Source organism: Neofelis nebulosa, chromosome 7 (assembly GCF_028018385.1).
Source record: "Neofelis nebulosa isolate mNeoNeb1 chromosome 7, mNeoNeb1.pri, whole genome shotgun sequence".
Taxonomy (NCBI): domain Eukaryota; kingdom Metazoa; phylum Chordata; class Mammalia; order Carnivora; family Felidae; genus Neofelis; species Neofelis nebulosa.
Window position 1 is genome coordinate 902,454 of NC_080788.1, and position 24,091 is coordinate 926,544.

At 61.1% G+C, this 24,091-nt stretch overlaps 2 protein-coding genes across 10 annotated transcripts in view; one reads left to right on the forward strand and one right to left on the reverse strand.

The window, feature by feature from the left end:
• TBC1D2B (TBC1 domain family member 2B) overlaps positions 1-24,091 on the forward strand; it is a 66,075-nt gene that overhangs the window by 37,431 nt on the left and 4,553 nt on the right. For 7 of the 8 annotated variants that reach the window (XM_058736298.1, XM_058736305.1, XM_058736304.1 and 4 more), the window contains exons 4-12: positions 2,029-2,192; positions 5,030-5,256; positions 5,817-6,200; positions 11,120-11,230; positions 12,039-12,232; positions 14,672-15,166; positions 17,805-17,922; positions 22,261-22,446; positions 22,595-22,716. In XM_058736298.1, the coding sequence (XP_058592281.1) occupies positions 2,029-2,192; positions 5,030-5,256; positions 5,817-6,200; positions 11,120-11,230; positions 12,039-12,232; positions 14,672-15,166; positions 17,805-17,922; positions 22,261-22,446; positions 22,595-22,716 (2,001 nt within the window). The remainder of the gene's footprint in view (positions 1-2,028; positions 2,193-5,029; positions 5,257-5,816; positions 6,201-11,119; positions 11,231-12,038; positions 12,233-14,671; positions 15,167-17,804; positions 17,923-22,260; positions 22,447-22,594; positions 22,717-24,091) is intronic. The other variant, XM_058736299.1, reaches the window with a different exon arrangement.
• The window catches only part of ADAMTS7 (ADAM metallopeptidase with thrombospondin type 1 motif 7), a 50,312-nt gene continuing 49,105 nt past the window's right edge, over positions 22,885-24,091 (reverse strand). For both annotated transcript variants that reach the window (XM_058736296.1, XM_058736295.1), the window contains exon 25: positions 22,885-23,577. The gene's annotated coding sequence lies outside the window, so the exon portion shown is untranslated. The remainder of the gene's footprint in view (positions 23,578-24,091) is intronic.

The window sequence follows — 24,091 nt, forward strand, 5'->3', positions numbered from 1 at the left end:
GTGGTCCCGAGTAGACACAGCCTGTGAGCAGGTGTCCGTGCCCGGCTCCTGGGGCTGCTCGGTGGAGCTGGCGGGGTGGGGGTGGGGTGGGGGGGTGGGGGGGAGGTACGTGCTGATGCGGCGGCAGAAACCGAAGCGCATTAAGTAGTTTCTCTGCGTTCGTATTTTTAAAGCACTTTGATACGGTTCGTATCAGGGAAAGACCGTCATGCTTTAGAAACACCTAGAGCATTGAGACACGACTATTGTACGTGAGGGTGCCCTCCGTCTGCTCCCCACAGACGTGCGGCCACCGCTCCCGCCCCAGTGCCTTCAGCCACACGACACGTTTCTCCCTCCTCTGTAATTTAACCACCGTATCGGGTGGAATCTACCTACAATAAACTCACTTGTGTTAGGTGTACAGGCTGGTGGGTTTCAGGAACCGTACGTGGTTGTGTCAACCCCTCCGTGATGGAGGCTTGGAGCATTTCCGTCGCCCCCCCCCCCCCCCCCCAGCCCCCTGGGCCCCTTGCGCCGACCTCTCCCAAACCCTGGTCCCTGCAGTCCCTGGTCCATGCTCCGTCGTCGTCTCTGGTGAGTCACATGGACGAAGTCACACTGTGTGTATTCTTTTGTCCTCACCCTTCACTGAGCACGGTCTCTCTGGGACTCTTGCGCATTGGGGAGAGTTTCATATTTTGTTCCTTTTATCGCTGAACAGCATGTAGACTGTGTGGACGTGTCCGCTGGGTGACCCCCTTACCACGGATGCGCTTGGGGCTTGTACCCCGCTTGTGGCTGCTATGAATAAGGTCCGGTCCTGTGTGCAGACACGGTCTTGTTCCTGAAGGTGAACACCTGGGCTTGGGGTGAGTTGTGGGGTCGCTCAGCTCTGTGTCGATCCAGCGGTTTAAGCTGCCACCACACTGCGCGTCTTCGGCCCCGCACATGCCTCCTCGCCTTGACCTTCCCGCGGGCGACTGGTCACTTACAAGTCTTAACCACACGCGCACGTGCAGCATCTGTTACCACTATGACCTTGAAGATTTAAAATACGTCACTTTAGGGGCGCTTGGGGGGCTCAGTGGGTTAAGCGTCTGACTTCGACTCAGGTCATGATCTAACGGTTCGTGAGTTCGAGCCCGACCTCGGGCTCTGTGCTGACGGCTGAGCCTGGAGCCTGCTTCGGATTCTGTGCCTCCCCCTCTCTCTGCCCCTCCCCTGCTCATGCTCTGTCTCTTTCTGTCTCTCAAAAGCAAGTAAACGTTAGAAAGTTGTTGTTTCTTTCTTTCTTTATTTTTTTTTTAATTTTTTTTTCAACGTTTTTTATTTATTTTTGGACAGAGAGAGACAGAGCATGAACGGGGGAGGGGCAGAGAGAGAGGGAGACACAGAATCGGAAACAGGCTCCAGGCTCCGAGCCATCGGCCCAGAGCCTGACGCGGGGCTCGAACTCACAGACCGCGAGATCGTGACCTGGCTGAAGTCGGACGCTTAACCGACTGCGCCACCCAGGCGCCCCAAGTTGTTGTTTCTTTAATTTTAAAACATGTCACGTGTACACATCATTGTTCGATTTTCTTTCTTTTTTCACTCAGCTTTTAAAACACACTTGCCCTGTGCCACGTGTTGCTTCCTCTGGGGTACTCTGTGCCAGGACGGGAACGTGTCTCCGTCTCTGGTGGATCTTGGCACCTTGAGTGGTGGCCACGGGCACAAGCGAGCGTTTGCAGGGTGGACGCACTCCCGTTCCGCGGCGGTGTATTTACTGTGTCTGTTCTGGCAGCTGTCAGGCTCCCACCATCACGTTGTTGCCGGAATGAACGGTGCTGCCATGGGCACTCCCCTCCGTCTTCCTGCCCACGTCTGGGAACTTGGGAACTGCTGGGTCATGGGCTGGCAGCTCTTAAGCTGACCCGCGTGCTGCTGACTCCACGTGGGGACTGCCCCTCCCTCCGTTTCCTCTGTTCGTTTTCACAGTTGTCTACGTGAAGTTACATCTTGTTGTACAATTCTTTCAACAACACGCTTCCTCTTTCCTGACAGAAATTCAATGTCGTCTTTCCGTCCTGGGAGAGGACACAGTGAGAGTCGCAAGAGTGTGTTTTATACCAATGAAGAGTGGGAGCTTTTAGACCCGAACCCTAAGGACCTGGAGGAGTCAATGGTGCAGGAAGAGAGGAGGAAGCAGGCGCCCGAAGGAAACAAAGGTAGGACGGTCCCTGCTGCCTGACCCCCCCCCTCCGCCGGCCCCCAGGGGCGCGGGGACCCTTCCGTAGCAGGCGGTCCCAGAGGCAGGAGGCACAGGGATTTGCATCCTGTCTGTGGGAGATGAGTCGTGAGGGCCTGTGAAGTTAGGGACAGAACATCCGGGGGTCCTGGTGCTCTTTACAGATGTATTGATTTTTCTTTTAAACCTTGCGTTTACAGAATTCTGCAACAGACATGCAGGTGGAACGCACAAGGTCACGGATTCCGGTGTGGCCTCGTCTGACTTGTGCCGTTGTGAACTTAGGGCCTCTCTTTCTTCCCAGCCCCTTCCCCTCCCCGTGCTCCCCCGTCTTCATTTCAAAGTAAATTCTAGATGTCATTCCATCACATGTAAATATTTCATCTAGTGTGTATCTCTAGGAGATAACGACTCATCTTAAAGTTATGGCAGCGTGTTATTACACGTAGAAACAGTGAGTCTGATCTAATAGTCTAACCCTGCACTCGTTCCACAGCTGCGTGACCAGGAGGTGACGCCTGGGGACGAGGGCGCTCTGGGGCTGTGTACCCCTCTGGCCCCGTCGCTGTGTCCTGTTCCCGCGGGTTTGGGGCTGGATTTCTGTTTGGGGTTCGTCAGCCTGACCCCGTCTGTACAGCTGGTTGTGATGCTCTGTCCAGGGATCCACGAGGGAATGTTGATGTTTTCCTGTAAAGCGACAATAATATTGAAATTTTGCCTCATGCATGATTCTAGCGTGGGCTGGCAGGAGGAGGTGGGATTTTAGGAAATGTTTATGGGGGGGGGGGCAAGTATTTACTAAAGGAGAGACCTTTCCCATCCCCCGGGGAGGGTGGCCGAGACTTGCTTCTGTTCGCTGGGTCATCCTTTGGGGCCCTCAGTCCCACGTGACGCGGTGTGAGATGCGGCCAGACGGGCGTGCTGTGCTCCCCGGGGCCGGCTCGGTGGGTGCGACGCCAGAGGGGGGCCCACCTGAGCGGGAGCGCCTCCTGAGGAAGGGGACCTGGGTCCTGGCGGATGGGCCGCCTTGGCTCTGACTTCTGGTAGAGGCTCCTGGAGTGAAAAGGAAGGAGGGGTCAGCGAGGCTGAGCGGCCAGGTGGGCAGGAGACTCCCGGGGCCTGTGGGCACCTTCCTGACGGGAGTCGCCCTTGAGAGGCAGCGGGGTCTGCGGACCGGTCCTGTACCGGCTGTGAGTCAGCCCGCCAGGTTGTCGCCCTGTCGCTCGGGGCCGCCCAGCCGCTCTCCTTTGTGTTTGTTCCCCTGCTGTGTAGGTGGATTTCTTTTTTTCTTCTCAGGCTTTTACTAAAATCCAAGTTAGTTATATGTAGTCGGTAATAATGGCTTCAGGAGTAGAATCTAGTGATTCATCGCTTACATGCAGCACCCAGTGTTCATCCCAACAAGTCTCCCCTTAATGCCCATCCCCCATCCAACCCCCCCCCCCCCACCCCGAGAACCCTCGGTTTATTCTCTGTATTTAAGAGTCTCTTAGGGTTTGCTAAGTGGACTTTAAAAAAAAAAATTTTTAACGTTTATTTTTTTGAGAGAGAGCAAGCGGGGGAGGGACAGAGAGAGGGAGACACAGACTCTAAAGCAGCTCCAGGCTCCGAGCTGTCAGCACAGAGCCCGACAGGAGGCTCGAACTCCCAAACTGTGAGATCACAACCTGAGCCCAAGTTGGATGCCCAACTGACTGAGCCACCCAGGCGCCCCTGCTAAGTGGACTTTTTAATCGAAAGCATAACACACACAAAGTTCCCTGATTGCCAACGAGTACTCAGCGGATTTTCCCTGTGAGCACACACTTCAACAGACAGGACAAGACCGGACCCACCCAGTCACTGGCCCCTGTCCCAAAACAGCAGGGAGTCAGGGCCTTGTTTTCTAGCTTTAAGGGACCTGTGTGGTTTGTACTATTTCACATTGACTCCTTATAGCTTGAATATGTATTTGAATCCATTGATGCAGAAATGTATTTGGGTCCTTTAGTATTTTTAAGTACCCATTTTTTTAAAAACTTATTTTGAGAGAGTGTGAGCGGGGGAGGGGCAGAGAGAGAGGGAGACACAGAATCTGAAGCAGCTCCAGGCTCCGAGCTGTCGGCCCAGAGCCCGACGCGGGGCTCGAACCCACGGACTGCGAGTTCGTGACCTGAGCTCAACCGACTGAGCCCCCCAGGCGCCCCTTTAAATACCCTTTTTTTTAAGAAAGAGAAGGTAGTCATGTGTTCACAATTAAGAAAACGTACATTTAGGGAGGGGTTTTGTCTTGTTTCTATTTTGCTGGGAGCAGACGAGCAAAAGGAAGCCAGGGATCCCCGAGGGGTGGGAGTCCCACGGGGAACCCGCTGTCTGTGCAGGTGGGGACCCTGCAAGGACTTCAGCACCATATGCTCCTCCCTGGCCTGCTCTCTTCCTGTTCGGCCCTAAAAGTGGATGACATGGCAGAACGGTGCCGTGAACTGACCTTTTGGAAAAGGAACTTAGCGATGAGATGCGTCCTGAGAGAAGGTGCAGGGAAGCCTTGTCCTCGACCCGTTAGCGCCACCAGGCCTCATCTTAGAAGCTGAGCAAGCAGAGAGAGCGTTTTCTTTAGCAGTGATCATGTGACAAGTGTAATACGGAAGGATCCCGCTCCTTGAGTTTAGGCTTGGTCTTCATCAAGGAGGAGTCGGGCGAGAGGCACCCCCGCCTGTGTCCCCTGCGCGAGGGACGCACAGCTTTCTGGAGGATGACGGATGGGATGCGGATGCGTTCCACCGGACTTCCCAGAATGAGGATTTGTCCTGCACCTAAAAAAGTTTTGTTTTTACGTAGGAGGAACCAGCTCAGGATTTCCCTTTGATTTTGGACGTATTCCCTACAAAGGAAAGCGCCCTTTGAGAGACATGATCGGGTCCTACAAGAACCGTCACGTCAGTGGTGACCCTTCCGCCGAGGGGCCGCAGAGCAGCGGTGGCGTCAGCAGGCCGGCCCCCGAAACGCAGTTGCAGAGCCAGCAGGAGGAGCTGGAGCGGCTGAAGAAAGACCTGTCCAGTCAGAAGGTGACTTCCCTTCTGCGCGCGTGTGTCCCCCCACACCAGCCGCCGGGACCAGAGGGGCAAAGCCTGGCTTTCGTGGGTCTCTGGATGTTTTGTTCCCCGGGGGGGGCTCCCCTCGGGGTGTTACGTTGTGGGCACTCTGGTGCCCCAGGTCACGCGTTCAGACACGAGTACATCAGTCTCTCTCGACACAGCGCTGGCCCAGAGTCCCTTCCCGGTGGGAACAGTCTCCACGCGGTGTCAGACACCGTTTCTTCCGAAACTGAGTGCGCTTGATTGCTCCGACCAGAGCTGAGGCTTAAGGTTTCAGAGCCCCCGTTTTCTGAACACCGATGTGCGCTCACTCGGACCTGTTGCTGATCACAGTTCGCGTGTTTGTTTCCTATTACCGTTCCCTGCAGACCGGCTCCGCCGGCTAACGTCTCTTCCTCTCTGTTTCCGAGACCCCTCGAGAGGAGGTTCGCTTCGCTACTAACACGCTCCCGGTGGGGTTTCCGCATTCCCTCCGCCCCGCCTTGCCCCCCGCACCCGTTCACGGTCCCTGCTCTCCCCTCCGGCTCCAGGAGCTTGTGCGGCTGCTACAGCAGACGGTCCGGTCGTCCCAGTATGACAAGTACTTCGCCAGCAGCCGGCTCTCCGAGGGCGTCCCGAGGGACGCGCTCGACCTTCTGCACCGCAAGGATGACCAGATCCTGGGCCTCAGCGGCCAGCTGGAGAGGCTCACCCTGGAGAGGGAGAGTCTGCAGCAGGAAGTGAGGACGCTCAAGGGCAAGGTGGCCGAGCTCAGCGAGCAGCTGGGGATGCTGGTGGAGACCATCCAGGCCAAGGACGAGGTCATCGTGAAGCTCTCGCGCCAGCTCAGCGAGAGCGAGGACAGTACGTCGTCGCCCGCGGGGGTGCCCGGCCCCCCCGCCAGCAGGGAGCAGCTGGAGCTGGACAGGCTGAAAGTAAGTGGGGGGTGGGCGGGGTTCAGACGGGCGGCGCGGGCGGCCCCCCTCGATGTCGCGCGGCGGCGCCGGCCCGGCGCCTGGTGGGGGAGCGGAGCGTGGGGTCGGCTGCCCCACAGGCCCGCTCGGAGCCGGCGCCCCTGTGGCCCCGCTGGCCCTGGGGAGGGCGCCCCTTCCTGAACACGTCGGGTCTCTGGGTCGTCCCCAGGGTGCGGACCCGTCGGCAGGCCGGGGGAGCGCGCTGCTGTGGGAGGCAGGGGCGGTCTCCGCGCCTGCGGAGAAGCCTGCCAGCCCCCCTTCCCCCCCGAGAGCTGAAGGCCCGTGGTCTGTCCGTCAGGCCCCACAGGGACCCTGGGTGTGGTCCAGTCGACCCCACGCGTGGGGTCCAGCCACAGGTGTGTCCCGTCCCCGACGCGCTCCTCACCTGGCTACCCTCGTTGTGTAGACACCTTGGCACCGAGGGTGTCTGGCCCCTGAGTGTAGCGTATCCTCAGAGGCCAAGGTTCGCCACCTTGAGGTTGTTGGCGAGGCCCCGTTGTGTGCCCGGGAGCGCCTGCCCCCGTCAGTGCAGAGGATGGCAAGTGGCGGCGGGGGCGGGGGGGGGGGGGGGTCTCTCGCAGAGAATTCTAAAACAGGACTTCACACTGGGCTGACAGCAGCATCGCTGGGACATGTGCAGGGCCTCCGTCGTGATGGCTTCTCGGTGACATGTCTCAGTCAGCGTTGCCAGTGGGCCGCGCGGGTGATGTGCGTTTCACGCCACCTTGTTTAACGTGGACTAGAGCGTTAACGTTTTGTGAGCGTGCCTGTGTTTGCAGCGTCTGCCTGCTGGCCCCGCCGAGCATGCTCTGTGGGGACACACGCGGGCCCAGCCAGAGCACGTGCGGGATGGAGCAGCTTGTCCTGTGTCCACGCAGCTCCCTGTGGGGACCCACAGAGTTGACCCGGGTTAGGTTTCTCGCCCTTATTTACTCTCTTGTTTCTGTGGCACGGTCGGCAGGCTGGTTTCAGTCACTTGGTGATTTCGTGACCTTTTCCTCCAACATTTCTCCCCACTTTTTAAAGCCTGTGGCTCCAAAATCCACGAGAGCTCAAGAAGGAGGAAGGTTCTCTGGAGCCTCTGTGTGGCCCTGGGGTCCAGGCGGGATGGTCGGCCACCAGCCCCACACGCTCGCCCCTGCGCTGGCTCTCCACCCTCACATTGTCACCCCTGTGCTGGCTCTCCGGCCTCACATTGTCACCCCTGTGCTGGCTCTCCAGCCCCACATGCTCACCCTCACCCCTGCGCTGGCTCTCCGGCCCCACACCCTCACCCCTGCGCTGGCTCTCCGGCCCCACACCCTCACTCCTGCGCTGGCTCTCTGGCCCCACACCCTCTCCCCTGCGCTGGCTCTCCGGCCCCACACCCTCTCCCCTGCGCTGGCTCTCCGGCCCCACACCCTCACCCCTGCGCTGGCTCTCCGGCCCCACACCCTCACCCCTGTACTGGCTCTCCAGCCTTACACGCTCACCCCTGTGCTGGCTCTCCGGCCCCACACCCTCACCCCTGCGCTGGCTCTCCAGCCCCACACCCTCACCCCTGTACTGGCTCTCCAGTTCCACACCCTCACCCCTGCGCTGGCTCTCCGGCCCCACACGCTCACCCCTGTGCTGGCTCTCCGGCCCCACACCCTCACCCCTGCGCTGGCTCTCCAGCCCCACACCCTCACCCCTGTACTGGCTCTCCAGTTCCACACCCTCACCCCTGCGCTGGCTCTCCGGCCCCACACGCTCACCCCTGTGCTGGCTCTCCGGCCCCACACCCTCACTCCTGCGCTGGCTCTCCAGCCACACACCCTCTCCCCTGCGCTGGCTCTCCGGCCCCACACCCTCTCCCCTGCGCTGGCTCTCCGGCCCCACACCCTCTCCCCTGCGCTGGCTCTCCGGCCCCACACGCTCACCCCTGTGCTGGCTCTCCGGCCCCACACGCTCACCCCTGTACTGGCTCTCCAGCCCCACACCCTCACCCCTGCGCTGGCTCTCCAGCCTTACACGCTCACCCCTGTGCTGGCTCTCTGGCCCCACACCCTCACCCCTGTGCTGGCTCTCCAGCCCCACACTCTTACCCCTGTACTGGCTCTCCAGTTCCATACCCTCACCCCTGCGCTGGCTCTCCGGCCCCACACGCTCACCCCTGTGCTGGCTCTCCGGCCCCACACCCTCACTCCTGCGCTGGCTCTCCGGCCCCACACCCTCTCCCCTGCGCTGGCTCTCCGGCCCCACACGCTCACCCCTGTGCTGGCTCTCCGGCCCCACACCCTCACTCCTGCGCTGGCTCTCCGGCCCCACACCCTCTCCCCTGCGCTGGCTCTCCGGCCCCACACGCTCACCCCTGTGCTGGCTCTCCGGCCCCACACCCTCACTCCTGCTCTGGCTCTCCGGCCCCACACCCTCACTCCTGCGCTGGCTCTCCGGCCCCACACCCTCTCCCCTGCGCTGGCTCTCCGGCCCCACACGCTCACCCCTGCGCTGGCTCTCCGGCCCCACACCCTCACTCCTGCGCTGGCTCTCCGGCCCCACACCCTCTCCCCTGCGCTGGCTCTCCGGCCCCACACCCTCTCCCCTGCGCTGGCTCTCCGGCCCCACACGCTCACCTGCGCGGCTCTCCAGTGGCACTGCAGGAATGGAACGCAGCGTGAGGGGTTGTGGATGGAAGAAGGGACTTGCTGTCCTCTGTGTCCTCCAGCACTTAATGCTGCGTGGTTCCCACGCTGATTGCTTCCCTTGTCCCCGAGTTTAAACGTCCTTGTGGGGGACCGTCTGTGTGTGTCGGCGGCACTCTGTCATGTCACTGTCACCATCGTTTCCGGGTTTCTCAGTCAAGAGTCTGTGTCTGCAGCCTGCAGGTTTGTGCTGTTTGGAACCTGCGAGCTCTTCTCATTGGTCTGATACAGACAGGGTCACTTTCCGGGGTATTTTGAGGAGGGAGTAAACATTGGTCGTCATATCTTACCAGCCTAGAATTTAGGGACTTTATCTCTCTCATACTTCCTTCCAGACCTTTTCCGTAGCTCCGTAATTCCGTGCCCGGAGTAGGTCGATCCCTGCTTTGTCCGGCACCATAGCCTGGCTCGGTGGGCGCTGTCCTCGCTGTGACTTGGGGCTGCCCGTCCTGTGACTGTGTCCCCATCCCCTTGTGCCGCCCTGTCCTCCTTCCTGCGATTTGCTCCTTCCGCGTGGGCCTTCACGCTCGCGGCCTTGTTCGTTTGTCCGGCCACGTGCCGGGCTCTGCGCTCTGCTGGAAGCGCACGGTGTGTCCCTCCCCACCCCGCCCCCCGCCCCCGTGGCACCCAGTGTGGCTTGAAAGCAGAGACAGAGGCAGAACCACAGCTGCAGTGAGGGTGAGCAGCAGGGAAGAGACGTGGGCCGGCACTCGCGGTGGTCTAGACGCTGCTCTGGAGCCAGACCTGGCCTGTGTTCAAGCCCAGCTGTGGCGCCTGTGAGCCCCCCCACGGCGGGTTGGGCCCCTTCTCTGCCCAGTGTGTTCACCTGAGACCCAGCCCTCCCCTCGGGGGTCTCGCGGGGATCGGGCTCCTGGTGCCTCACGGGGCTTCCCTGCTGTGATCGTCACCGTAGGGAGACCGTCCTTGTGATGAACAGTCAGGCCCTCCCAAGGAAGACACCGTTAGTCTGCTCTCCTGCTGTCACCCACCCCCTTGTGTCACTCGGCCTCGGTCCGTCGGGCTCGGGCGTGTGCTGCGCTTGGCCCGGCACTCCCTCTCCTCCATCTGCCGCCAGCAGCTCTCACCCACTAGGAGGGCGAGACTGAGGCCGCGGAAGGGGATCGGGGCCTTCTGTGGGGCTAGATTTAGGTGTCTCGCGGGCCTGTCATGACATGTGGTCCCACGGACTCAGAAGGTGTGCGCGTATCAGTCAGGCGTGGCCAGTGGCCCAGAGTCCAGCGGCCTGGCTCTCAGAGGCCGGATCCCGGCCCCGAGGCTCCGTCTTCACCTGGGCAGCAGAGACCTGGGGACGGCTGCCCAGCAATTGTCGTGGTGCAGGCAGATCAGGAGTGTCATGCTGACCCATAATCCCCAGCAAGTGCCCCACAAATGTTAGCGATCGAAGGGATCATGGAAACGTCATTTTCTCTGTGGGTTTTAGGGTGGTTATGGGCCGCCAGCCCCACGGCGATGTCCAGCCTGGGGCACGTCTCGGGGAACGGCCCTGGCTTCTGTCCCGTGAGGGTCCAGGAGCCCGCGGCTTCCCTGGCCACTCCCAGCCGGCCCCCGAATTTTCCTGTGGCTGTGGCCAAGGCCGAGGGGCCAGAGTCTCCCCGGGAGCCCCGGCAGAGCGGGAGAAGCACACTGATGAAGGGCTGCGCTCGGCAGCACGTGTCCAAGCTCAGGCTTCCTGTCCTCGGGCTTCAAGGCCAGAGCCAAACGTGTCCCCACGTTTGGTAGAGCTTGTCACCGGCCCGTGAGGCCTCTTAAAACATGGCAGATGCAGCAAACATTAACCATTGGTGAATTTAGGTGAAGGGTATGTTGGGTTCGCTGTACTTCCCTTCCAGCTTGGCCAGAGTTTGACGTCTTGCACGTGGACGCGGGAGGGACGCGCTCTCCGGAGCGCCTCACCCACTGTCAGTTGCAGGTGTGGGTCTCTAGTTGAGGGCGTGTGGGGTGTGCAAAGTGGGTGAGTAAAAATGAGCACCCGCAGAAAGTGTGCTGTCTCTCTGCTTAGGAAAGAATGGAGCGTGAGGGACGTGAGTGCAGGTAGGCGTCTGCACAGAGCGGGGACGTGGGTCCTGGTGGCCGCGGCGGTGGTCGGGGTGTCGGCACTAATTCAGCGGGACCGTTTGATTGCAAGGGCGGAATATTAATTATGTAGAATAATCAGCCTTCAGCTGGTGTGAATCGACAGGTTTTCTCTTCCAACAGGACAGCCTCCAGGGGTATAAAACCCAGAATAAGTTTCTCAACAAGGAAATTCTGGAGCTCTCGGCGCTGCGGAGAAACGCAGAAAGGAGGGAGCGGGATCTGATGGCCAAGGTGGGTCGGGCGCGGCTCTGTGTCCTGGTGGCGGGGGACTCAGAGCCTTCCAGAAGCGGGTGCCCGCAATCCTGTCCTGCTGCCGGTGGGGGTGCGGTCACGACCCTGAATCGTGTCTGAAACGTTGGGAGCGCAGAGTGCTGGGTCTCATCTGAGGCGCCCTGGTGTGTCCCATCTGCACGTATGATGGGGTTCACAGAAAAGCTTAAATCCTATTCTGAGGCCCCCAGATGAAGGCTCCTTGGATTGTGATCTTAGCTGTTGTGGGGATCGATTTCCCACCTGTAAACGGGGAAGGGGGAGAACACCTCGCTGCCAGCCCAATGGTGGCGGTGTGAGAGTCTGATGGCATTGTGGCGGGAAGGGCAGCGTGAACGTGACAGCCGTCACCGCGTCCCCCGACCTGTGCTCGCGTGTTCTCCTTGGTGTCTGTCTGGTCTGAGGCGGCGGCGGACGGGAGCTGGTCCCAGGCACAGGGTCCTGGGAAAGTGTGGGTGCCACACGGGTGCCTGCTCACGGCCCACATGCCAGGGACACGACATGACCTCAGGAACCGGCTCGTGCTGCCGCTCCCTTCGGCCGTCCAGGACCCATGTGGGTGTTGGCATCGGGTCCTTGGTGCCGGAGCCCCGGAAGGGAGGGGACGTGACGGGTGGCCGGTGACATAAATTAATCTCTTGTCCTCCACACGGTCCCCCGCCTCTCCTCCTGGTAGTTGGGGGCTCGTCATTCGTTGGCCGCCTGACGTGCCTGAGGGTTGTGTATCCCGCGTCGGTCAGGACGGAGGTAACCCCCGTGCTGTCTGTAGTATTCCAGCCTGGAAGCCAAGCTCTGCCAGATAGAAAGCAAATACCTGATTCTGCTGCAAGAAATGAAGACGCCCGTGTGCTCGGAAGAGCAGGGGCCCTCCCGCGAGGTCATAGCCCAGCTGCTGGAGGACGCTCTGCAGGTGGAGGGCCCGGAGCAGCCTGAGCAGGCATTCGTGAAGCCTCGTCTCGTCAGGTGAAGGTGCTGGCGGGTGGTGGGACCCCCTCCCGAGGCCCCCTGCTGCAGCCACAGCGGCCGTTCGCGGGGAACGGGACATGAGGCCGTGTCCCGGGGAGTAGGCGCCCCGTCCCGAGACACAGCTGCACCCGATGGCATTGTGGCGGGAAAGGCAGCGTGAACATGACAGCCGTCACTGCGTCTGAGAGCACAGGGGCCCCCCGAGTGGGGAAAACGCTTGGGTGGCCTGGCTCGGCGGCCCAGCACCCACTGAGGCTCCGACGTGTGCCGTGGACACACTTGGACACGCACAGTGTCGCGCATGTTAGAAAATGGTGGAGTCTGGAAGCCCGTGCCGGCTCTCCCCCTGGGGTCCTTAAGTAGTAGTTTCTGAAAAATGAGATCCGTTGAGATGTTGGACGTGGAGAAACCGCAGATTCAGTCCCGTCTCCTCCTGTCTCCCCCGCTGGCCGCCCCGGGACGGCCCTGCTGCAGGGGCCTCGCACCTCCCGCCCCGGTGAAGCCTGGTCAGCACGGCCTCCCCGCGTCTGGGCTCAAGCGCGCGGCACCCGCACTGCCGAGGCCTGTGTGCCAGGAGCCGTGCGGGCTCTCGGCGAGGCGGGTGCGTGTGCCCTCGCGCCGCACAGGAGGCTGAGGCTGTGGGGGAGACGTGCTGGCCAAGGTCATGGTGCCTGGGGGCAAGGACAGGGCCCGCGGACAGCACCCCGGCTGGCGGCTCTGGAGACCCCCTCCTTCCTCCCTCGTGTGCCCCTGGGCCCTCGCTGTGTACATCGTACGTGTTCAAACCGCCTGTAACTAGAACGCTGACTGTACGCACGGACTCGTTTTTGCTTGATGAAAATTTCAAGCCTACAAAGTGACGGCCAGCAACACCCCGCGTGTACCGTCAGCAGTTACCAGTGTTTGGCCAGTCTGGTTTCGTCTTCCCCTCCCCCAAGGTTTTTTCCTGCAGTTACTTTAAGGCAAATGCCACACGTTTTGTCTTTTCACCTTAAAACACTCCAGGATGTGTTTCTAACTTCTAACTGATGGCCCTCTTTTGTAAGTGTATTTACTTGGAGAGAGGAAGTGTGTCTGGGTGTGCACATGCACCAGGGAGGGGCAGAGAGGGAGGGGGAGAGAGGGGATCCCAAGCAGGCTCCACGCTGTCAGCGCAGAGCACGACGCGGGGCTCAAACCCGCGAACCGCGAGATCACGACCTGAGCCAAAATCCAGAGTCAGATGCTCAACCGACCGAGCCACCCAGGCGCCCCTGATGACACTTTTTAATATGCGAATCCCACCGTGTTCTGTGTTTTCGCAACTGCCTGCCTTCAGTGTTAACTTCCTGAAATCGCACAGGGGGATACGTGTGGTTCCCGGGCATTTCGTTCTTGCCTTGTGTACCTTTCCGGTAGCGGGGGACGTGTGGTGCCCGGACCTCGGTGTCTTTATTCCTTCCCCTCGTGGTTCCTTCCGTGCTCCCTTTACCAGATGAGGCGGGCGAACACGTGGTTCGTGTGTCTGCCTGTCTGTGTGCGAGCTCCCGTCCTGCCGGGTGTAGACTGGAAGGGGGATCCCCGACCTGCAGGGAATACAGCTGCAGCCGCGCCAGGGCGGGTTTCCGGAGCAGCAGGGCACGGAAGGCCCGCGTGCTGGTTTTCCCGTGGCCGGCCTGGCGGGTCGCCACACGCTTCGTGGCTTCCAACGCCGCACTTAGGCTTCTGCCGGCGGCCGACGTGTCCTGGGCTGCACTCCTTCCCCGAGGCACATGGTCACGGGATTGTCGGCAGAACGCATTCTCCGGGCCGCCGGGCGTGGCGTTCAGCCCCTGCTTCTGGAGGTCGCTGCGCCCGTGGGCTCCGGCCCCCGCTTCCTTCCGCAGCCGGCGACAGTGGGCCACGCGGCCCCTCTCCTTTGACCCCCACCGTGAAGGGCTCCTGTGCACACGCTGGCCCCTGGAACACCCGGGGTGAGCTCCCCGCCGTGAATGCCTTTTGTGAGGTGACCTCGTCACGGGTGTGAGGCCCTGGGGTTTGACGTCCTTGGGGCCACTGTCCTGCCTTCCACGTCCCTGATATCCACACAGATGTTTTCTCCCTCGTCTTTCTGCTTTTTTAAATGACGCTTTTCCAACACAAAAGTTTCTCGTCCGTCCAGGTGTGATGTACACACACGCGTGCATCAGCGCGGCCGAATCTCCCAGTAACGTCGGGGTCTTCCGCTGTGCTCGGATTCCCTTTTTCTCTTGGTATCAAGAAGAGGTCTAGTCTAACTTGCCCCTGCGCAGACAGCCGGTCGTCCTGACCCCGTTTACGGAGAAGTTCAGTCTCTCCTGGACGCTCCAGCGCCGGGGCCCGGGTCACGGGGCCACGTGCACGGGGCTGGCTCTCTTTGCTGTTGTGCCGTTTTTGTGGAAGTCACGTCATTTTATCTTCCTCCTGTTTTCTCAACAGCGAGTACGACATCTACGGGTTCAGGACCGTCCCAGAGGACGACGAGGAGGAGAAGCTGGTGGCCAAGGTCCGCGCGCTGGACCTGAAGACGCTGCACCTCACAGAAAACCAGGAAGTGTCCACCGGCGTCAAGTGGGAAAACTACTTCGCGAGCACGATGAACAGGGAGATGGCCTGCTCTCCGGAGCTGAAGAACCTGATCCGGGCGGGCATCCCGCACGAGCACCGTTCCAAGGTGTGGAAGTGGTGCGTGGACCTCCACACCCGGAAGTTCAAGGGCAGCACCGAGCCCGGGTACTTCCAGACGCTGCTCCAGAAGGCGCTGGAGAAGCAGAACCCGGCCTCCAAGCAGATTGAGCTTGACCTGCTGCGGACCCTGCCCAACAACAAGCACTACTCCTCCCCCACCTCGGAGGGCATACAGAAGCTTCGCAACGTCCTGCTGGCCTTCTCCTGGCGCAACCCGGACATCGGCTACTGCCAGGGTCTGAATAGGTGGGTGTCGGCCCCACGCTGCTCCTGCGTGCCCCACCGGCCAGGACGGGCCCCTCCCCTGCGGGGACGTTGCAGTCAGCTAGGTCGAGTGACGCAGTGTCCCCTGGGGCGCCTGCCGGCTCGGTCCCTTGAGCAGCCGACTCTTGGTTTCGGCTCAGCTCGCCATCTCCCTGTTCGTGAGTTCAGGCCCCGTGTTGGGCTCTGTGCTGACCGCTCACAACCTATTCGGGATTCTCTCTCCATCTCTCTCTGCTCCTCCGTCGCTCGGGATCTCTCTCCGTCTCTCTCTTGAAATGAATAAACTTGAAAAAAGTAAAATACGAGAACAATACCGCTGCCAAATTCACGTTATCTGAAGCAACTACGTTTCTTGTTCTGGTTCCTCACGAGGTTCAGGGTTTGACCAGAAGTTTGATCTCACTATACTTTCAATTATAATTTTATACGATTTGACGCTCATAACGCACAAAGCGGATGCTGGTGGCCATTCCTCGTTCGTCCAGCGTCTTCGTGAGTTGAGAAGTTGCCCCAGATGGTTCTGCGGCTGGTTGGAACCTGGCACCTGTGGACGAGAGTCTGCAGGTCTCACGCACATCCCTGCTCCCATAGGCGGAGGACACTGGGAGGCCGCCCACCTCGTCGCTCCTCATTCGGAGCCGGGCTAGGGCGGGACGAGGCCACCGGAGGCCCCGGGGTCCGCGCCGCAGGGGGCTGCGTGCCGTGGCTGCTTGGTGCCTGGTGTCTGTGGCTGACGTGCTTTCTGCACTCGCTGGCCCTGCGCTCGTCCGGCGATGCTCTGTCCGTGCAGCGGGAGCGGGAGATACGTTGAAGCGTGAAGAAGCTGTGTGTGCTCGCGTTAGTTAGGAGTTTTGCCATAAGCCAAGCGCACGCGTTGAGTTGTGGATGCTGACGGTTAATTCTGGCCGCTCACAGGCCCTGACTCCCCCTCCGTGCCAGATACTGACCTCCAGTAAGGGCCGTGTGTTTATGTCTGAGTGGCCGTGCTGCAGAAGGAAGGTTTCAGCTGGCGTGTTCACACTAGGCAGTTCCCAGGAAGTCACCTGCCTCCGTGGTGGGGAGGACGGATATGCTGTCTGTGCCCTGAAAGTGATGGATTCGGCTGCCCCTTGGCACCCCCGTTAAAAAAAGCTGTAAACGGGATGCCGTGTAAGGAACGGTTTAATTCTCTTTGAATCCACGATTCACGTGGAACACCCGGTCTCACAGCTTCCGGAAGCCACAACCCTCTGAAGGCCAGCGGATCCCTCCGGCATGCCTGTTTGGGGGCAATGCTGGCGCCCCGTTCGTCTGGCGCTGCCGTGGAACCTCCTCTTCCACAGTAAAACTTCCAGACAATTGCCCCCATCATCTGCACCCCATCACCCTTAGGGCCTCTCAACTTTAACCGTTTTATTGGGGTTCCCCCCACATATTTTACATGTGCCTCCTGAGAACCCTCCAGGCCTGCCTTCTTGAAACTTGGTTAGGGTGACGCCCTGCGGGCTGTGCTGCCTGCAGACCCCTGGCCCCGCTCCCCACACCTTTGGGTGCTGGGGGCTTGCTGTCTCTCCCGTCCGTCCCTGCCGCGGCCAGCTTCCTGCGGCCCGTGCGGTCAGGCCTGCCCGAGGCATCCCCTTCCGCCGACCCCACGTCCCTCGTTTCAAGGTCTTAATTCGAGGTGAATCCATCGTAATTTTATGTGGGGAAGGAAAAGACCACAACCAGCCTCGGAGAAGTAGGATTAGGGTCTCCCGTAAGCGAGGCACAGAAGCCGTCAGAGCAGAGGCGCTTGGATTTCAGATGCAGAGAGAAGGGCTTTTTTTTCTCGTTGCTTTGTGTCCAGATCCTGCCTGAATGCCTACTGGGAGCCAAGCCTGGGATCACTGGACAGGTCCGTGACTGGGGACAGTGTAACGGCTGAACCCAGGTTTCCTTCACGAGCAAGCTAACCATTGTTCAGGCTCCTGCCCCCACGTGCACGCACACCGTGGCCGCGGCTCCTTCCGAAAGCCCGTCGGAGTGGTTGTCTGTAACCCATCGTACACTCCCCTCTGGACTTTCTGTGCACAAAAGAGTTAGCTGCATTAGCTAAGCATTTTTTTTTAATGAGGCTGCTTGATCATTGGGAAAGAATTTCAGCATCCTTAAACGAAAACCAAATGAGAGGGTTGGCGGGAGCAGTACCTTTGCTTCTCAAACATCATTTATCTTAGTGTTTATTTTGAGAGGGGGAAGGGGCAGAGGGAGAGAGAGAGAGAGAATCCCAAGCAGGCCCTGTGCTGTCAGCACAGAGCCCAACACGGGTCTCGAACCCATGAACCATGCAGTCATGACGTGAGCTGAAATCCAGAGTCGGACGTGCCTCACTTGGGGCACCCCGGCTGGCTCAGTTGGTGGAACACGTGACTCTTGATCTCGGGGTCGTGAGGTTGAGCCCCACATTGGGGGCAGAGAGGACTTAAAAAAGAAAGAAAAGGACAGATGTGTTGCTCATGCAGGAAGTTGCTTGTTCTTTGTTGGGGGACTGGAGATGGCCGCGGCTGCGTAAGCAGACTGCGCGTTGCGGCTGGCCAGCCGTGTAGCCCGGGCCCCGGTGTGCGGGGTGCTGGCCCTCACCTTGCTGTCCGTCTGTTTACAGGTTGGTGGCGGTGGCCCTCCTGTACCTGGAGCAAGAAGACGCGTTCTGGTGTCTGGTCACCATAGTGGAAGTTTTCATGCCTCGAGACTATTACACCAAGACGCTGCTGGGGTCCCAGGTACGGCTAGAAACACCGCGTGTCAGTCAGCGGCCTGGAGAGTCCAGCCGACACGTGGTGAATTAAACTTCGGTGGGGGAGGGGCTCCCGTGCGTGCTGAGCCTTGAAACAGACGTACGAGGAGGGCGTGCTGCAGACCCCGGGCCTGGCTGAGTGTGACCGGGCGGGGAAAGTCCCACCGGGCACAGCTGTCCCCGCCCCCCCCCCCCATCCCCTGCAGTCCTGCTGTCTCCCTCCCTGGGCACAGGTGTCCCCCCCCCCCCCATAGCCCTGCTCTCTCCCCAGCACAAGCTGTCCCCCCCCCCCCCCCCCCCGCCATAGCCATGCCCTCTCCCCGGTGCAGCCTTCCTGGGGAGTCCGGGGGCAGGAGTAGGCAAGCCAGAGATTTCTGAGGGGGGGGCACCTGCGAAGGACCAGGGAGGGAGCAGGGAGGCGGGGGAGCCCCCAGACCAGGGACAGGAAGGTGGCTCGAGTGGGACGGGTCCCAGATGGCTGTGTGGTTCTCAGGAAGTCTCGGCCACGCCAGCAGGGACCCCTGTGACAGACCTGTGTCTCGTGCCAACAGGCTGCATCGGGGCTCTGCCGTGGTCACTTCCTTCCTGGGAGCAGGCAGTGGGGCTGGCAGTCACCCCCCTGGCAGGAGACATGCCCACAACACCCGGCGCCCGAGGACGAAGGGGCGGGAGAGCCCAGGCTTGTCTCCTTGGGGGCAGTTCTGGCTCCAGAGCAGCCCGGGGCCCCTCCCCTGGGCCGGGCTGGGGCCGCCGTCCCTGCTCCCCAACTAGCAATCCTGCTCGTAGGCCTGACCTTCACGGCCCTGCGGAGGCCAGCAGAGGCACCGTCGGGGGATAGGCTGGTGGCAGGAGGGGACTGAGGGTAGTTCTCTCCCTGCTCATCACGGGCACCGCCCGTCAGTGGGTCTGACTCCTCCGCGGTGCCCACTCCTGTCTACTGTCCCCCCTCCCCGCCCCCGTGCGGGAGGGGCCTCCCTGTTCCAGTCTGGGGGTGACTTCCTGCCCTTGCCTCTGGGCCACCAGCAGCCGCCTGGCTTCTCAGCTTCTCTGTCACTGTGTGACTTTCCTGGGTAAAATCCCTCAGGGTCTCGGTTGTAAATACTGGGAGTAGGTTCTGTCCGCCTGGCTGGCCCCTGCCTGAGTTTTGCTTTAGATCTGCACGTCTGCCTTCAGACCGGGTCCTCGTCGTGGCCTCTGTCACTGCCTGCCCTCTGCGCCCGCTAGTCCACCAGCCTGGACTCTCCCTCATTTCTCGCCCCCTGCATCCCTGCGGTTAGCTTCTGGCCATTGCCGCCTGCCTGGTGGCTCTCATCCCTGCTCCCCCTTGACCCCTGACCCTTGTCAGGGTGCCCTGCCTTCCTGTATAACTGTCACTCTTGGGGTCAGCCGTGCCCCCTTGTGACGGAACACCTGCTCGCCGGTCACGCCCTGACCTCGGGTGAAGACGTGACTCCCTAGGTCACCGTTGCCCTGCCTGCATCCTGGGGAGCACCTGCTCTGAGCGCTGAGCACCGCTTCCTCGGTGCTGCTTCCTGCCCCTCTGGGGCCGCCCGCTGCTCTGGTCCGGGGCCTCGGGGACAGCGCTTGTCTGACGGGACCCTCCCCGTGTGCCTGCTGGTCCTGTAGCTGGTCAGCAGCCCTGACGTTCACTTCAATATCGCGGGCACGCGGCACGGTGAGCGCGGAGCGTGTGTGAGCGAGCTCTCCGGCCGGGGGCACTTAGCGAGCCCCCCTCCCATCTGCACAAAACCATCCGGATGCGGGCATCACGGTCCCCCTCCTCCTTGGGAGACAAGCGGAGCTCAGAGACGCTAAGCACCTTGCCCGAGGAGCTACCACCAAGGCCCAGTCTGGGGTCTGGACCTCTGTCCACTCCTCCTGGAAGGCCGGGGAGGAGAGCAGGACCTGGGCTCTGGGCCCAGTGATCCCAGGAGAGTCATCTGGTCCTCCGGTGACCGCCTCAGTCTGCTAAGCGACTGAGAGGCTGGTTTCGCCAGTGTGTAAACTGGGAAGTGAGCAGTTAACAGGCAGCAGTCACTGTTTTGTGGGAGTGAGGGGGCCAGTAAGTAACGTTCCGTGTATCACAGACACCTGGGAGCCGGCAGCTTCAGAGACTCAAAATCTCAGGTGACTGTGTTTCAGAAGAAGAAGGTCTTACTCCGAAACTTACTCCAGCGTCAGGAAGGAGCCTTTGTCTTGGTTCCCTTGAGCCGGGCCCTGCCCCCTGTGGGGCGTGGCCACGTTGCGGGGCGGCCCTGTGCCCCAGTTTCCACATCTGTAAGATGAGCGTCAGACTCCCCTCCTGTGGAGTGCTCGACGTCAGATTCAGACGATGCTTTAAGGGTCGGTCATAATGTTCAGAATTAAAAAAAACTCGCAGTTACAACAGGCAGAACGGAAAAACCTATCTTAAGTATGTGGATTTGAGATGAACTGTGCCCTCGTGTTGTCCCGGAAAGGGAATCGTAAACTGAAGAGACTGTCTCCCCAACTGAGAAAGTCGCAGAAGCTCCCGAGGAGCAAGCAGGTGACACAGAAAGACGGTAAGAGGAGGATGAAAACCGCGTTACTCTACCAGGGAGACCACGGTTGGCATTTTGAGGTGCTCCCTTTTTGCTCCTCCCCCACCTCCCCTTAGGTATGGGCGTTGGGGGCGTGAGGTGTCCTGTCTGCTTCGCGTCACGGCTCCGGCGAGTTGCCCCGTTCGGTGGCTGCTGCGTCCCGTCGGGGCAGTGCGTGCGTGGACTGTATGTGTCCTACAGGGGTCACCGCGTGGGCCGCCCTGAAGCGGGGACAGCTCGTGTGCCCCTCTGCCCCCACAGCACCCTGCTTCCCAAATCCCTGCCGGCTGCTCGCGCCTTCTCCATCGTTCCATCCGCTGTGCACCAGGACCCGGCCGGCGCCGAGGACCCCGTCCCCTGGTGTCCCCCGGTGTCCCCCGGTGTCCCCCGGCGCGTTCCTTCCCCCCCGCGCCCCGCCACCTCCCGAGCCGGCGGGGCCGGGGCTGAACACGGGTCGAGCGGTGCTTGCTGCCAGCTGCTCCGCACCGGGCCCTCTGCGCCTGGACAGCCTCGAGCGCGAGGTGCCGCCTGCCGCCTGACGGATACGGGGCGCTTCTCGTGCCGTGGGGGTGGCTTCTCGCCCCTCCTCTTCAGCCCAGTCCTACCCCTCCTGGCAGAAGGAGTCTGTTCCCGTCACTCATCCCGCGGTTCCTCGTTCTGGGGGCACTTGCCCTTCACTCGTCCCGTGGTCACTCATCCCGCGGTCCTTGTCCCGCATTCATCCCGTGGTCACTCGTTCCGTGGTCACTCATTCTGTGGTCACTCGTTCTGCAGTCACTCATTCTGGGGTCACTTGTGCCGTGGTCACTCATCCCGGGGTCGCTTATCCCGCGGTCACTCATTCCATGGTCACTTGTCCTGTGGTCACTCGTCCTGGGGGCACTTGTCCCGCAGACACTCGTTCTGGGGGCACTTGTCCTGCTCTCATCCCGTGGTCACTCGTTCCGTGGTCACTCGTCCCACGGTCACTCATTCTGGGGTCACTTGTCCCGTGGTCACTCGTCCCAGGGCCACTCATCCCGTGGGCACTCGTCCCTCAGACACTCATTCTGGGGGCGCTTGTCCCGCACTCATCTCATGGTCACTCACTCCGCGGTCACTCGTCCCGTGGACACTCGTCCTGGGGTCACTCGTCCCGCAGTCACTCGTTATGTGGTCACTTGTCCGGTGGTCACTCATCCCAGGGTCACGTCCCACAGTCTGCTGTCCTCCCTTGCCCACCTTCAGCCCCTGAAGGTGGCCAGCACTGGCCCGAGCCCCGGCCTCAGGCGCGTGCTGTCCCGGCGCCGTCGTTCAAATGCGCAGGCGCTGTCTTTAGCGGGTGGTGCTGACCCTGCCCACCGAGAGGGGCGAGGCTTCCGGGGAGACCCCTCTAGGGGAGCACGCACCGGCTGCATCACATGGCGCCCTCGCGTGCCCTGGAGCGGTCTGTGCAGGTGCCCTGGGGCGGCAGCCGCTGCGAGGTGCAGGCAGTGCTTCGCGCCCTGTGACATCTGTGGGACGGCTGTGCTGCTGTCACACTAACTCTTGGGCCTGGGACTCGGTTGTGACCCATATACCCTAGGTCTCGCGTGCAGCGGCCAGGCCGACTCTTCTCCCGGCTCAGTAGCGGATCATAGCGGCCTGTGTTCTTGGGTGTTTGGGGCACACGAGTGGGTTTCAGGCCCGGGGGTGGGCGCGCCTGCGGTGCGTGAGGTCCCCTGTGCGCGGCTCAGGCGGCGTGCCCGAGCGCACCCACTCCTCCGCCTCCGACCCCTCCCCAGGTGGACCAGCGGGTGTTCAGAGACCTCCTGAGCGAGAAGTTACCCCGTCTGCACAGCCACCTGGAACAGCACAAAGTCGACTACACCCTCATCACGTTCAACTGGTTTCTGGTGGTGTTTGTGGACAGCGTCGTGAGTGACATCCTCTTTAAGATCTGGGACTCCTTCCTCTATGAGGGACCAAAGGTGGGTCTGTTCGCCGGGTTTCTGGGCAGCACGGTGGTGGCCAGCTGCCCGGGTGCGTGAGGGGCCACCATGGGGCCGGGGTCACAGGAAGCAGCCGCCCCGGGGCCAGGTGTGCCTCTGCTCACAGGTGTCTCTGTCCCGCCCACAGGTCATTTTCCGCTTTGCCCTGGCTCTTTTTAAATACAAGGAGGAGGAGATCCTGAGGTTGCAGGACTCCATGTCCATTTTCAAGTATCTCCGTCACTTCACGCGCACTGTCCTCGACGCCAGGTGTGTCCTTGGGGGCGGGGGGCGTGGCGAGAGCGGGAGCGCTGGTCCCTGCTTCCCGAGGAAAGGGTGGGGACAGGCTGGGATCACCAGGTGGCCTCCAGTGATGGGGAGGGGCGGGGGGAGGATAGAGGACAGTTTATTTTTTCCCCGATGAACATCAGTCCCAGCAGCAAAGCAGCATTTTTATTTGTCCAACAAGCCTTTACTGAGCGTCCGGGGCACGGGGGCCACGGTGACCGAGGACGGACATCTCACGTGAAAAACCTAGGGGAGACCACTGGCGTGACAGGCTCAGGGCTGCCGTGGGGGGAGCCCAGATGGGACAAGTGCAGGGGAAAGGTGGGGGTGAGCGGGGCCGGAGGGACCCCAAGGAGAGGGTGTCCTGGGCAAAGGGATCCTGAGGAGTGGAGGTGAGAGGCAGCGGGTCTGGGGCCGTGGCGGAGCAGGATGGGCTTCATCCCCCGAGTGTCGGGAAGACAGGAGGGCTGGCACCGGAGAGGAGACCCGGGGCCTGGGGAAGGGGGGTGGGGGGCGGAGGGGGTAGACTAGAGCATAGAACAGGAAGTGGAGCTTGGGGAACCCTGGGCTTCTGGCCCGGGCCCCAGGCCTCAGCGGATCGTGTCCGTGTTGTGCGTGTGCCCCCGACCGCGTTTGGCGGCTGCCCTGGGGACTCGCCAGGGGCTCCCACGGCCAAGGTGGGGTACAGTTCACTGCTGCCCATGTGGTACAGGGCCGCCTTTCCCTGCACATGACCGTGTTCCATGTCAGGTTTGTCTACCCGTGAGGAAGCCATGAGTTTTTCCGCAGAGAAGTGTCTGTCTGTGGCTCACATACGTTTTCAGATTAGTTTTTAAATTATTTCTGAGAGAAAGAATGCAAGCCGGGGGAGGGGCAGAGGAAGAGAGAGAGGGTCCGAAGCAGGCTCCGCGGCGTCAGCGCAGAGCCCGATACAGGGCTCGAACTCACAGACTGCCAGATGGTGACCTGAGCCAAAGTTGGACGCTTAACCGACTGAGCCCCCCAGGCGCCCCTCAGACTTTTTGGACTGTAGCTCATAAGACCGTTTCATATCAGAACGTGAACTGCCCGTGCCAGAGTGTATAGAAGTGAAACGGTTTGTTGAAATGTTTGTGGTTCTTGCTGAAGGTCTGTGTTAGATGTTGAGGTTTCTAACTTCCTGTTACAAAACGCTTGTCATGATTCACCACGTGGGTTTCTCATCCACTGATGTGTCACAACCTGCTTGAAAGCCCGCAGGGCCCCCCAGTAAGCTGGCAGGTGCCCCTCTTCTTGGCTGGCCCCGCGAGAAGCCGCAGGCCCTCAGGGCACCGGCGCTGGGGGAGCCCGGCCGCAGGAGGGCTCTGGGGCAGGGGCT